Consider the following 13826-nt stretch of genomic DNA (forward strand, 5'->3'; position numbering starts at 1 on the left):
ATTTGTTATTAACATTTATGCAGCCAACTAAACTTTCTTAGAACCCCTATCACACTTCGTAAATGTGAGGTTAAGTAAATCTCAAATCTTTATTTTACTTCTAGAAAAAGAACTACTCAACATGTACTGAACACATGCGATAATCAAGGCACATTATTTTTTCTCACATAAACCAATAAAGAGCTAGCTCTCGAAGCTTGCAGAAAAACATAGAAATGAATTGATTTCAAACTTTACCCATCTATCCCGTGATGATGACCTGGTTTGAATAAGCTCAAGGTTCTTGCAAGCAAGTAAACGACTTCGAACTTTATATACACAACGGTACACTTCTGATAAGCTTTTACCAGGTTGATATCTAAAAGAAGAACCAAAACAGAAAAGTTACCTAATTTCTAACATCATGAGAGAAAATATTTGTCTGAGGATAGTTTTAAGTTACTTGCCGGCTTTCTCCACATGCTTGACTAAGTAAATTTGTGTGTTTCAGAAGAGCTGCAAGAACAAATCTAGACACAGTGTCCAAGAGTGACTCATTACTTAAAGTTGCACTGTCCCAATCTGAAAATAAAAATGATGCATTGACATTTAAAAGGGCTCAGAAAACAGTTCAGAGGTAATTTTTATAGCTTTAGTCATCCAACACCTGAATTTTATCATCTTTCTAAACAGTTACTTAACAAATGCACCTCATTAGATCCCACTTATTGTTCCAAGCGCTGAGGATATCACAGTGAACAAAACCAAATCCCTGATCTAACTGAGCTTATGTTCTTGTTAGGAGGAGAGGGCCAGGAGAGAAAATTAAAAAGAAAACATTAATATGACAGGTAAGTGCTATAAAGAAAAATAAAACAGGGTAAGGAGAACAGGGAGTACTGTACTATGTGGGATTACTATTTTATAAAGGGTGGTCTGGGAAAGTTTCTGATAAGTTTACATTTGAGCAGAGATCCAAATGAAGTGGGCAAAGAAGCCATGTGAAAATGGGTGCCCTCAGGAAAAGCTAGTGCAGAGATTCTGGGATGGGTTCAAGGCCAGTGTGGCTGGGACAAAACGTGCATGCAAGGAATGGGTAGAAGACACGAGAGAGCTGGCTAGGGACCAGATCCCAATGCCCTTGCAGGCCAGTACAAGTCCTCCAGGTTTTACCCAGGGAAAAATGAGAAGCAACATCAGAAGGCTTTGAACAGAGATGATCTAACTTGTATTTTTGAAAGCTCACTCTTCTGAGTGGAGAACTGGCTTATAGGGACAGCAATAGTAGAAGTAATTATTGCAGTAATTCAGGTGAGAAATGACGATGGCTCAGAAAAAGGTAGGAGCAGTAAAGGTAGTGACAAGAGGCTAGAGAGTCCATATGCATTTTGAAGGTAGAATCGACAGGATTTGTTAATAGGTTAGATGTGTGATATGAGAATATGAGAGAAGTCAAAGATGACTCTAAATGTATTTAAAATGTAGTTGGCATTTACTGAGAAAGGAAGACCACAGGAAGTTTTGAGGGTAAGGAGCTGGAATCAGGAGTCTAGTCTTAAATACTCTCCATTAGACATTCTAGAGGAGATAGTGAGTAAACTAGGTCGCATATACGTGTATCTGGTATTCAAAGCCATAAAAGTATATATTGTGAATACAAGTACATTTAAGTAGATAAGAAATGAAACAACAATTCTTAAAACAGAAATTAAGACATGTAATTGAAAACCCAAATCACAACATTATTGATGAGGACCAGTCAGGTGCTTTTTCTTTCTTCCCCCCCACCGCACCCCAAGAGACAGGGTCTCACTCTATTGTCCAGGCTGGAGTACAGTGGTGACTATATAGCTCACTGCAGTCTCAAACCCCTGGGCTCAAGCAATCCTCCTGCCTCAGCCTACTAAGTAGCTGGAGCTACAGGTGTGAGCTACCACACTCGGCCTCTTCCCATTCTTTAATTTTGTGTTGGCACACCAGTATTTTAACAATGTACTTTAACAATGTAGTATATTCAGTAGATTTCAAATGGGGGTCAGACAGTTATTGTCCACTCTGCTCCCAGAAGGACTGATAGTCTCTGCTCATTTGTCAGATTCGCTAAATGTCTGGGTTACTTATAAACAAAACCAAACCAACATAAAACACCTTGAAAAATGTTTAGCCTCAGATTAATTTTGATTCTTAATTCTTTCTTAAACCTCCCATCTCCAGAGATAAAAATATTACATGTTGGTTTTCATTTCTGTATGCCTAAGTCAGAAATTTAAGTTCAGACTTATCCTGCTTTATTGGTGAAAAAATTGACAAGAACAAATATGCCAGATTTTAAGAAAATCTTACAGCCCACAGAGAATCATAGAATGTCAGTCTGTATTATGTCCAAAATTCTTCCTCATTAGGTTCTTAAAAATCATCTGTTCCATGGAATTGCTTACTATTCTGAGAACTGCTAAGACTAAAAATCCAACAAGACTCCATATCAAGGAACCTAATATTCAATTTTAAAAGCAAACTAAAGTAAAACCCTTTACCATGTTTTAAATTTAGCAGGGATTATTCTACATAATTTTTAAAATAATGGGTTCTTTTAAAACACCAAAGAATGTTTCCACTATTCAGGTGTAAAATCTATGCTTACAGTATATATGTAATACAACAAACAAACCCGTACAACAAGTTTTTATTCACCTTGTATCTAGTTGTTTTTTTTAAAGTTCTCATTGTAAGGTAATAACTGATCATGTGATACAGAAAACTCTACAGCATATCCCAAGCAAATGTTAAAAATATGAAATATCAGAAAATACATCTTAAAAAGTAAACTTTTCCCCTCCTCATCACCTTAGTATTTCAACTCTGGTAGAAGTCACCACAACAGAATGAATGAATAAATGATTAAGAAACAAACCAAATGGGACCAGCTTGGTGGCTCATACCTGTAATCCAAACACTTTGGGAGGCCGACCCAGGTGGATTGCCTGAGGTCAGCAGTTCGAGACCAGGCTGGCCAACATGGCATAAACCCCATCTCTACTAAAATTACAAAACTTAGCTGGATGGTGCATGCCTATAACCCCAGCTACTTGGGAGGCTGAGGCAGGAGAATCGCTTGAACTTATAAGGAGGAAGTTGCAGTGAGCTGGGATCATGCCACTGCACTCCAGCCTGGGCAACAAGAGTGAAACTCTCTCTCAAAAAAAAAAAAAAAAAAAAAAATGGACAAGATTAAACTTTCAAAGATGTCGTCTTTCTGGTAGATCTGAATAATACGTATCTCATTTCTTTATAAAAAATAAAGGCCATAAAAAGTAAAAATGTATTTATTTTTGCCATTTTTATCACACAAGGAAGAAAATCCAAAAAATGGGACAAAACTAAAGAGAGGGTAAGATAAGGACATGGAGAAAGAAAACTAGAGATAGCTGATTCTGAAAAATCCCGATCATTGTTAAAAAAGCAGAGGAGCTAAAAAGAAATCAGGTACATTCTTTGAAAATATGTACATAAAATTACTTTCCTTTGTTGTTGTTTGTTTTTTTGAGACAGAGTCTCACTCTGCCACCCAGGCTGGAGTGCAGTGGTGTAAACACCACCTCCCAGGTTCAAGTGATTGCTGTGCATCAGTCTCCCAAGCAGCTGGGATTACAGGCACGCACTACCACGACCAATTACTTTTTTTGTATTTTTAGTAGAGACAGGGTTTTGCCAAGTTGGCCAGGCTGGTCTCGATCTCCTGGCCTCAAGTGATCCTCCCATCTCAGCCTCCCAAAGGGTTGAGATTACAGGCGTGAGCCACCGTGCCCAGCCTATAAAATTTATTTTCTTAATCAAATAATATTAGAAACTGAAATACTACCACATACTTACTTGCATAGTACTTTACCATGGCACTTAATAGTACATCTTACCTCAAACTGATATCTTCACTAGCACTCTAAAGTAGGCAAAATGTTTTACAGATGAAGAAATACTGACCACACCTATCGCTTATACTTCTAAGTACATATCCCTTCAGTTATTAAACCAGGGCTTGCAAAGGGAAGCAAATCATTAAACAGACTCTTAAAATAGATCCATTTACATAGCATGGAATACAATAGTCCTCCCTTATCCATGGTTTTGCTTTTCATGGTTTCAGTTATTTGTGGTCCAAAAATACTTTGTGCTCCAAAAATATTAAATGGAAAATTCCAGAAATAAACAATTCATACATTTTAAATTACATGCCCTTCTGAGTAGGAAATCTTCTGAAATCTCACAAAGTTGCTTAGTAATCCTCTTGGTTATCTGATCAACTGCTGCAGTATCACAGCGCTTGTGTTCAAGAAACCCTTATTGTTATCATTTTTTTAGATGGAGTCTTGCTCTGTTACCCAGCTGGAGTGCAATGATGCGATCTCAACTCACTGCAACCTCCGCCGCCCGAGTTCAAGTGATTCCTCTGCCTCAGCCTCCCAAGTAGCTTGGAACTACAGGCACATGCTACCATGCCGGGCTAATTTTTTATATTTTAGTTGAGATTGGGTTTCAACATGTTGGCCAGGATGGTCTAGATCTTCTGAACTCATGATCCGCCACTCAGTCTACCAAAGTGCTGGGATTACAGGAGTGAGCCCCACTGCCCAGCCCAAGTAACCTTTATTTAACTTAATAATGGCCCCAAAGTGCAAAAGTAATGATTCAGTTAGCATATCATTAAAATTGTTCTATTTTATTACTGTTGCTGTTAATGTCTTACTATGCCTAATTTATAAATTAAACTTCATCATGTGTAAGTATGTATACACAATAAAAAACGTAATGTATATAGAGTATGGTACTGCCTGTGGTTTCAGGCAATCTACTGGTGGCCTTGGAACACATCACCCGCAGATACAGGGAGACTACTATACTTTAGTAAAATGATTACCTATAAATCTATTACGTAAATCTCAATTTTCACACAGCACATTTAAGTGGAAACATGTATATGAAGAAATAGCTACACTATTCTCCATAAAGGGAAAAACAGGTTGTTTAAACATGTTATTTATAAAATACCTTTTGATATTAAAAAAAAATAGGGTGATCTGTGTGACTTTCATTAATATATATTGCATATGTATTTGTGAGCATTATGAGCGAACTACAAATTTACTCCTTTTACCTTCTTTTTCTTACCTTTACTAACAGCATAGTCCTGCATGCTGATCCAAAGGCTTCGGGCAGGCTCTTTAGAACAACCCAGTGCCAAGTCTACATAGACAGCAATTTCAGGCCGCAATTTATAATCAAAAGGCTTCTGTTCTTCATTTCCAGAAAGTGCTACTTCTAACAGGCAACTCATACATTTATCTAAAAAAAAAAAAAAAAAGTTACCAATTTTAACATCATAAATTTTGGTGCTACAAGTAAAATTTTACCACATTTATTTAATGCATATCAAATGATAAATTTTAAACCATTTTAAGTAGATGCTACCAAAGTAAAGTCCTTTACTGTTTTTCAGTTGGAGGTAGTACCACCCTCTTACATTCTCCAGAAGGATGTGACACTGCACCAAATGTGACACTCCAAAAAAACTCTGGCATTTTGTAGTCAAATGCTCTACCTCTGAGCTGTACACCCCAGCTCTGGCATTTTGGCAGGCAGAGGCCAGAGAAACTAAATGTCCTACACATGCAACAGTCTTGTGTAACAAAACACTGTCTTGTTCAAAATGAAATGGTATCCTCTTTGAGAAACAAGGAACCATTCAAAAAGAGACTAGACCATTTTTTAACAGACTTAAGTAAAAATAATCAGTTAAAAATGATCCATGTAAAAGATACCATGAACAATTTCTCAATTGATATTTATATTTATACAGGTGGTTCCTAACTTTTCAGTAAAACATTTGACATTCAGAATTCATTTCACATTTAAAAAAACAAACAAAACCATGTTCTAAGTGATGGTGAGGTTCTTGGGCTAGTACTAAAAGTCAATTTAACCCATAATATAACTGAATTATTGTATAGTTATAATTTTACAAAGGCTAATACCTTTTTCTAATACATACAAGTAAAATAAAATTTTAATAGTTTCATGATTTTATAATTTAAAAGTGAAAAACAATATTAAACTGAAATTGATTTTATTCACATTCAAGGACAGTTTAATTGAGTAAACAGAACAGAAATATGAGGAAGGTAGATATAGAAATACTCTTGTTCTTGGGAAGTCCTTTACAATTGTCACAAGGTTAAACACTGACAGCAGTGGAACTATCTTTACCATGTTAAATATCCCTTGAAAATCCATAATTTTAATTTAACAAAATATTTCATAAATACCAGTCCAGCATTCATCAGCCATGGCCAAAATCACTTTCTGGTTCATAAATGAAATGAATGTACACTCATATTTGGAAACAGAAGAAAATCCTCAACTACTTCCCTCACTGCTACTCTCCAACCCTCCAAATCCTGAAGCATAATCTTTCTCATAATTTGTTTTACTTTTTCTTTTCAGCTCTCCTCCTTTCCTTCTTTTCTCTCAATCTCTCTTGGACTTTCCTTCGTGGAAATGTTGAGTCTCTTTCTCTTATCAGAGAAATAATAAATTTTAGATCTAATAATGTCATGTAGCCTTTCTAATCCAAATCATTACTTTATAGACTCAAAATGAGAAGCCTAGAGAGATTAAAGGACCAATCCTAGATAAAACAACTGATCATCTGCAGTATGGGATGAGTCTTAATGTTCAGTCTAGGAAAGGGCCTACCAGCAAAACATACAAATGGAAGATGATGCAGAAGGGAAACCCTAAAGGCACTATAAATGGGGAAGAAAAAATTAGGACTCACATAACATAATGTCAGCACGAAAGCAAGACAAGCTGGGAGAAGAGATTGCCACTCACAACTGAGGGATGCTGCACTGATAAATCATGGTTAAGTGTTCCTACAGTGCTTTACATTCCATGAAGCAGTTTCATAATCCCCAAGCCTCAAAAGATAAGTGATGAGGCATTGAATAAGAAGACTTGCGCAAAATGAGTGATAAATATGACAGAGTAGGACCAGACCTACAATTTCTATTTCCTTTGGGGGCTCTTTTCACCATACAGTGCTGCAGGATTTAACCATTTTTCTTAGGGCTCCAGGTCACAGTCCCAGATTCCCTAAGCTGCTGATGTTGCAATTGGTGCCTGTCAGTTCTCTATTTAGCAAACTCAGAATAATCTCCAACAGAGGTACAAATAGGCAGGTATTTTAAAAAGCACATTACCTAATTGAGGAGTATCCATTTCTACACCATCACTGAAAAGTGGCGTTTTCATCCAATATGCAGTGTCCTGTTCCTCTGGAGACACAGGGGAGCCCTGAAGCATGCCACCAAGACACCGCCCAATAAGGAGAGCAATTGTTCTTTCTAGATCCACAAGCCATACCCAAGACTGAGCTGGCTGAGGTAATGGCAGACCAGCAGGATCAATCAGTTCTGGCCCTCCTAAAGACAAAATCATTAGTTACTGTGTCTTTATCTCATACTTTCAAGATTCAAAATCTTTCTCATGGTCTCCTACTATACTGCAATAAGGTATTGATGCAAAATATTTTACAATGAAAACACAAATTATAAAACTTTCTATATTTTTTATTTTTACTGGGCTAATTTAAAATAATATCCAGTAGAGTTATGCAATCAAATAAAATTTTCCTTGGTAATGTTACTTATTTTAAGATAAAATATATGACGAAGTATTCCAATCAATTATATTCCTACTTTTTATTATCCAGACAAAAATTCACCATCTTTAGAGAGTAGTCTGAATTTATTCCTCCAAAATCAACATACAAATTTATCCATTAAAATGACACTCAAGATTGTCTAATGCTTTTTTAAAGCATGAATTCAGAATTGTCTTAATATTAATATCCAGACCCATGCTTTTTTTGAGGGGGGGTGGGGGGTGGGGGGAAACAGTCTCGTTCTGTCGCCCAGGCTGGAGTGCAGTGGCACAATCTCAGCTCACTGAAAATTCTCCCTCCTAGGTTCAAGCGATTCTCCCGTCTTAGCCTCCCAAGTAGCTGTGATTACAGGCATACAGCACCATGCCTGGCTAATTTTTATATTTTTAGTAGAGACGGCGTTTTGCCACGTTGGCCGGGCTGGTCTCCAGCTCCTAACCTCAAGTGATCCACCCACTTCGGCCTCCCACAGTGGTGCCTAGCCCAGACCCATGCTTTCTTATTGTACATTTGTTTTTGAAAGTTCTTCACTTCACAAAATGATAGTTATAAAGAACACAAACCAGTAAAATAAAAATAGAGATCAACAAATCTAAAAAGTAGTTATTTGAAATGACAGTGGGCAAGTTATCTAAAAGGAAAATGGATAAATCATTAATAGAAGAAAAGTTGACACAGATTCAAAAAAAATAGGAATAAAGATATACTAGTGATTTTTTTAACCATGAATATTATAAATAACTTTATGCCAATTAATTTGAAAACCAACAAAATAACTTATCTAGAAAAATATATATTTCCAAAATGGATGTGAGAAGAAACAAAGATGGAAGGGAACAATAAACACTGAAGAAAAGAGAAGTGGCAGAGTCTGACTACAAACAAAACACCGGGGCCAGACAGTTTCATAGATAAATTCTTCTAAAACTGAGATAACCCCTATCTTACACAAATTATTTCAGTATACAGGAGAAAAAGGGAAGTTCCACATTCATGCTATGAGATTAGTCTATTTTGGTAGAAAAACTAGGAAACGATAGCATGAAAAAGAAAATTATAGAAAAATATCAGTTATAATATATAGAAGAAAAAATAATATGTACAGAAGAAAATATACAGAAGAAAAAAATAAAATAAAATGACAACTTACTCACCTGATAGAAACAGACTGAATCTTAACAAGTTCTGAGGCACTTTAGAAAAGAATAAACCTGGAATAACTCCATATAAAGCCCAATTGACATCCTGATACAGTTGTAAACTTGACACTTGGAATAAGTGATGCTTGGTCACTAAACTGTATAATGTTAAAATAAGATAGGCCCTCAAGGTCATCTTTCCAACCCCAATGCTTTCCAAGAGAAGCAACCAAGGCTTTAAGGATAAGTGACTTTCCCAAGATTATAGAGCAAGTTACTAGCAGAGCCAAGACTAAAATCTAGATTTGTTTATGCTCCAGCCAGCATTCTTTATAATAAAATAAAAGGCCTTAATTAAACTTGAAAAATTTTTAAGTGAGGAAGTTCCTTAGATAGACTCCAGTGGAAAAATACAGTGATATGTGCAAGAGGAACAACTTTTCTCCAAGGCATTAACTGCTCGTTTATTGTCTTTACTTACCATGAAGAGGCCACTGTAACTCCTGGTCTTCTAAAAGATCTGCAGCTGGCAGGAGTCTATTAAGGCAATCAAGAGGTGGCAACAGGTCGAGGAGGTAACTCAATAAAGGCCGAGCCACTGACACAGGGAGTAACAGCAGGGAGTTAACAATCTGGCAGAGCATACTGCCTGCAGCTGAGACGTATATCACATCTATGAAGGGCAAGAAATTAAACACGGGACAATTGTTTCAAATGAACTTTTAAAAAAGGAACCTAAGAAATATTATTTTAGCTTGGAACCAGAGTAGACTCATTCAATAACTCTCCGTTGAACATCTATTTGGTAGCTGATGTAGTATCATGTTTACTCACTTTCAGAAAGCACCACCAACAAACATTTTACAGGAAAGCGTATGTATCCTCCAGGCCAATAAATTCTAATGATTGTAACTGTTTTCCTTAAAATGCATTATGAATTTCTCATTCATTAATTTATCTTCATTTTATAATTTAGTCAAGAAATATTTATTGATATACCAGGCACAATTCTAAGTGAAAGGGATATAGCTATGAATAAAGCGTCAAAAAAATTCTTGTCCTTTTGGTGCTTACCTGCTAGCAAGGAAATATTTTTATAGTTTTTAAACTAAACTTACTTTTTAAAAAATCGAGATCGGCTTAAAACATGTTTTTATAATGCATATTGGTTTTAAATCAATTTTGTTTCAATATTTCATTGTGTATCAGGGCAGAGAGGGCCATTCAGAAATTATCTCAGTTTGAACATATTTTAGTCGCTGTGAAACAGCCAAATAGAGGTATCTAATAAGCAATGGTTTCAGTTTCACAGCTTGTTTCTTTCTTTTTTTAGTGGGGGAACTTCAGAGGCAACTGGTTTTAGAGAAACATTAAATTTTAGTTGTCTTTTTGATAACCAAGAAAAAACACCCAGTAGGCAATTAAAGAAGACTCTAGGGCTCAGGAAAGGTGTTCTCAGCTAGACGGAAATATAGGAGTCATTAATGCATATACAGCTGTTAAAGACAGACACTAGATAAGACCATTGGGGGAGAAAAGAGGACTGAAGGCCAAATTCGGAGGATCCTCAATATCGGAGTGCATGTCCAAGGAAGAGAAGCCTATAGGAACCCACTGAAAAAGAGTAATCAGAGCAAGAGGAGGAAAAAAAGAACTGTGACTACACAGAAGCCCAAAGAAGAAGGAATTTCAAGAAGGAAAGTGAAGAAATGGTAAATGCTGAAGAGAAAGGTAAAGAAAGAACAGGTTTTTTTTTAAAGACCAGATTTTAAAAAGCTCACGTGATGCCACTTAAAATTAATCTTTTTGAGTTTATATCAACCAATGCCTTTAAATTAGGCCTCTGTCATGCCAAGTAGACTCTTTTTAAGATCAATCACTGCTAACACTACCCCCAAACCAAGATTAAAGTAATCTTCAACAGAAACAAGATTCAAGATCATTCCTTTTCCAGTCGGAGGCTTCCGGCCCTCTGAAGACTTTGGAAATGCAAGTATTCTTGCTTCTTAACCACTGCTTAAATACGAAATGAAATAATAAAATACCAAACTCACCTCTTAGTTTTTCTCCAACACTGCCATTCCAAGGACTTTCTGTGAGCAAATTTGCAGAACGTGAATAAATATCTGTGGCATGAGGCAACAAAAGCTGAAGATGTTTATGAAGCAATGCCACACTGCTTGAGTTCTAAGGAGAAAAGAAGTTCCTAAATTACTACTTCAAAAGACTCACGGTCCAAACATATCATGGCCTATCCAAATATGTGAGCTTCAAGGTCCCTGATAGATCATCATAAAAAACAAATAAATCACATACCTCACTAATGTTATTGATATGGCAAAATGCCAGCAGCTGTTTCTGTAATGAACATAGCAGTTCATGAAGATGAGCAGGCTGACTGTTTTCTGATGATGATGTTCCAAGTAGAAATTTATCACTATTCTTTTCTAACTCTCCAAATGCTTGATCCTAAAATGACACACAAAGGAAGTTTATATTTGAAGTGTTTGAAATTGAAAGTAACGTCCTACCATAAATCTGATTTAAGAAGCATTATATGGGCCGGGCACAATGGCTCACGCCTGTAATCCCAGCACTTTGGGAGGCCGAGGCAGGTAGATCACCTGAGATCAGGAGATTGAGACCAGCCTGGCCAACATAGCAAAACCCCAGTCTCTACTAAAATTACACAAATCAGCTGGGCATGGTGGCAGGCGCCTGTAATCCCAACTACCCGGGAGGCTGAGACAGGAGAATTGCTTGAACCCAGAAAGAGGAGGCTGCGGTGAGCTGAGATCACACCACTGCACTCCAGCCTGGGCAATAAGAGCGAAACTACATCTAAAAAACAAACAAACAAAAAAGAATTATAGCCTTTCTCCCATTACCAATTTTTAAATATTTGCTATAATCCTTATGATGCTAGCTATTAGATGGTAAAATTCATCAAGTAACTTCTATTTGGTTTTTCCATTAAAAAAAAAAAGAAGTAGCTGGATGTGGTAGCTCACACCTGTAATCCCAACACTTTGGTAGGCTGAGGTAGGAAGACTGCTTGAGGCCAGGAGTTCAAGACTGCATGGGCAACACAGCAAGACTTCATCTCTACAATTTTGTTGTTGTTGTTGTTGTTACAATTTTATTTTTTTAATTAGCTGGGCATGGTGGTGCATACCTCTAGCCCCAATTACATGGGAGACTGAGGTGAGAGGACCACTTACGCCCAGGAATTCAAAGCTGCAGTGAGCTATGATGGTGCCACTGCACTCCAGCCTAGGTAAGAGAAAGCCTGTCTCTAACAAAATAAAAAAAGATATGATAACTAGATACAATGTATGATCCTGGACTAGATAGTGAACGGTAAGGGCTGGGGCCAGAAACTACTATAAAGAACACTACTGGGGCAACTGTAGAAATGTAAATGTATTGGGAGGCCGAGGCGGGTGGATCACGAGGTCAAGAGATCGAGACCATCCTGGTCAACATGGTGAAACCCCGTCTCTACTAAAAATTACAAAAAATTAGCTGGGCATGGTGGCGCGTGCCTGTAATCCCAGCTACTCAGGAGGCTGAGGCAGGAGAATTGCCTGAACCCAGGGGGCGGAGGTTGCGGTGAGCCGAGATTGCGCCATTGCACTCCAGCCTGGGTAACAAGAGCGAAACTCCGTCTCAAAAAAAAAAAAAAAAAAAGAAATGTAAATGTAGACTATACATTAAGTAACAGTTCTGTATCAATGTTGAATTTTCTGAATTCAATAAGTATTCTGTTGTTATGTAAGAAAATGTCCTGGTTTTTAAAAAATATATGCTTAATATATGCTTAAATACTTAAAGGCAGCCAGCCATCTGCAATTTACTCTCTAATGATTTAGAAAGAGAGAACAAATTTGGTTGAAGAGTGCAGGGGTGTTCTTTGAATGATTCCTATAACTCATCTGTAAGTTTTAAATTATTTCAAGTTAAAAAAAATTTTTAAAAGAAATGCTTAGTATAGTTAGAAAATATCAAAACTCTATTTTAAAAAGTTTAAAGCATCATTTAAACAACCATTCAAAGAAAATGACTACTACTATAGTATTTTTTGGTGTATTTCTTTCCTGATTTTGTATTTTTAAAATATTTTTCCTAATATTGTACTGCATATTCTATTCTTAGTCTGCTCTTTTACAATGGAATCAATGTTTCACACATTTTCATAAACCATATGTATATAAAATATAAGTAATATAATATTCCATTAAACACATATACCATAAATTACTTATTCATTCCTCTATTTTTAGATATTTGTTATTTCCAACTTTTTTCCTATAAATAATCATGTGCTGAATATCTTTAGGCAAAAAATTTGGTCTATGTGTACAATATACAAGAGAGAATATGCGAACACTGTAGGGCCCTTGCTGTTGTTAATTACTACCACTATTTTCAAATCTTAGAACAAATTTAATTTAAATCACATCCGAAAGAGATAACAATTTATTACTTCAACTCAAAAGCAGTTAGTATTTCCATTTCCATATAATATATACATCTGCCTCAGTCCTAATATTCCTTACAGTTTTGTTGTAACATTCCTTATAACTTATCCATTTGCAGCCATTACCCCTTAACATCAGATTAAATTTACATTCTTAACCCTGAAAGAAAAGAATTTTGTAGGAAGAATTTTCACTCTGACTTAGTGAACAGCGTCTTAATGTGGATGGGACAGAACACTAAGACTTGTATTGGAAGAAAAAGAGCACACAGACCAGGCCCTGAAGAGCCATAGGAAACAATATGAATTGATATACAAACAATTCAAAGTTAAGTTGCACAGTACACTCTGATCCTGTAAGTGCTGATGAGTACAGAGATGTGTAGCTATATATAGTTATTTGGGCAAGGTTTCCTAGAATAATCAAGCCTTACATCATAGATTTGTAGAGCAAAACAACAGGAAAGAGGTGTTCAATGTACAATTCTGGAAAAGGACAAGCTCAGGTAAG

General features: G+C 36.4%; 1 protein-coding gene across 9 annotated transcripts in view; it reads right to left on the reverse strand.

The window, feature by feature from the left end:
- The window catches only part of HERC1 (HECT and RLD domain containing E3 ubiquitin protein ligase family member 1), a 224929-nt gene that overhangs the window by 106426 nt on the left and 104677 nt on the right, over positions 1-13826 (reverse strand). For all 9 annotated transcript variants that reach the window (XM_078333326.1, XM_078333325.1, XM_078333323.1 and 6 more), the window contains 7 exons: positions 11152-11304; positions 10890-11022; positions 9317-9508; positions 7233-7454; positions 5143-5316; positions 447-561; positions 238-358 (listed from right to left, as the gene is read on the reverse strand). In XM_078333326.1, coding sequence (XP_078189452.1) covers positions 238-358; positions 447-561; positions 5143-5316; positions 7233-7454; positions 9317-9508; positions 10890-11022; positions 11152-11304 — 1110 coding nt within the window. The remainder of the gene's footprint in view (positions 1-237; positions 359-446; positions 562-5142; positions 5317-7232; positions 7455-9316; positions 9509-10889; positions 11023-11151; positions 11305-13826) is intronic.

This window comes from Callithrix jacchus, chromosome 8, assembly GCF_049354715.1.
Source record: "Callithrix jacchus isolate 240 chromosome 8, calJac240_pri, whole genome shotgun sequence".
In the NCBI taxonomy this organism is placed as follows: Eukaryota; Metazoa; Chordata; class Mammalia; order Primates; family Cebidae; genus Callithrix; species Callithrix jacchus.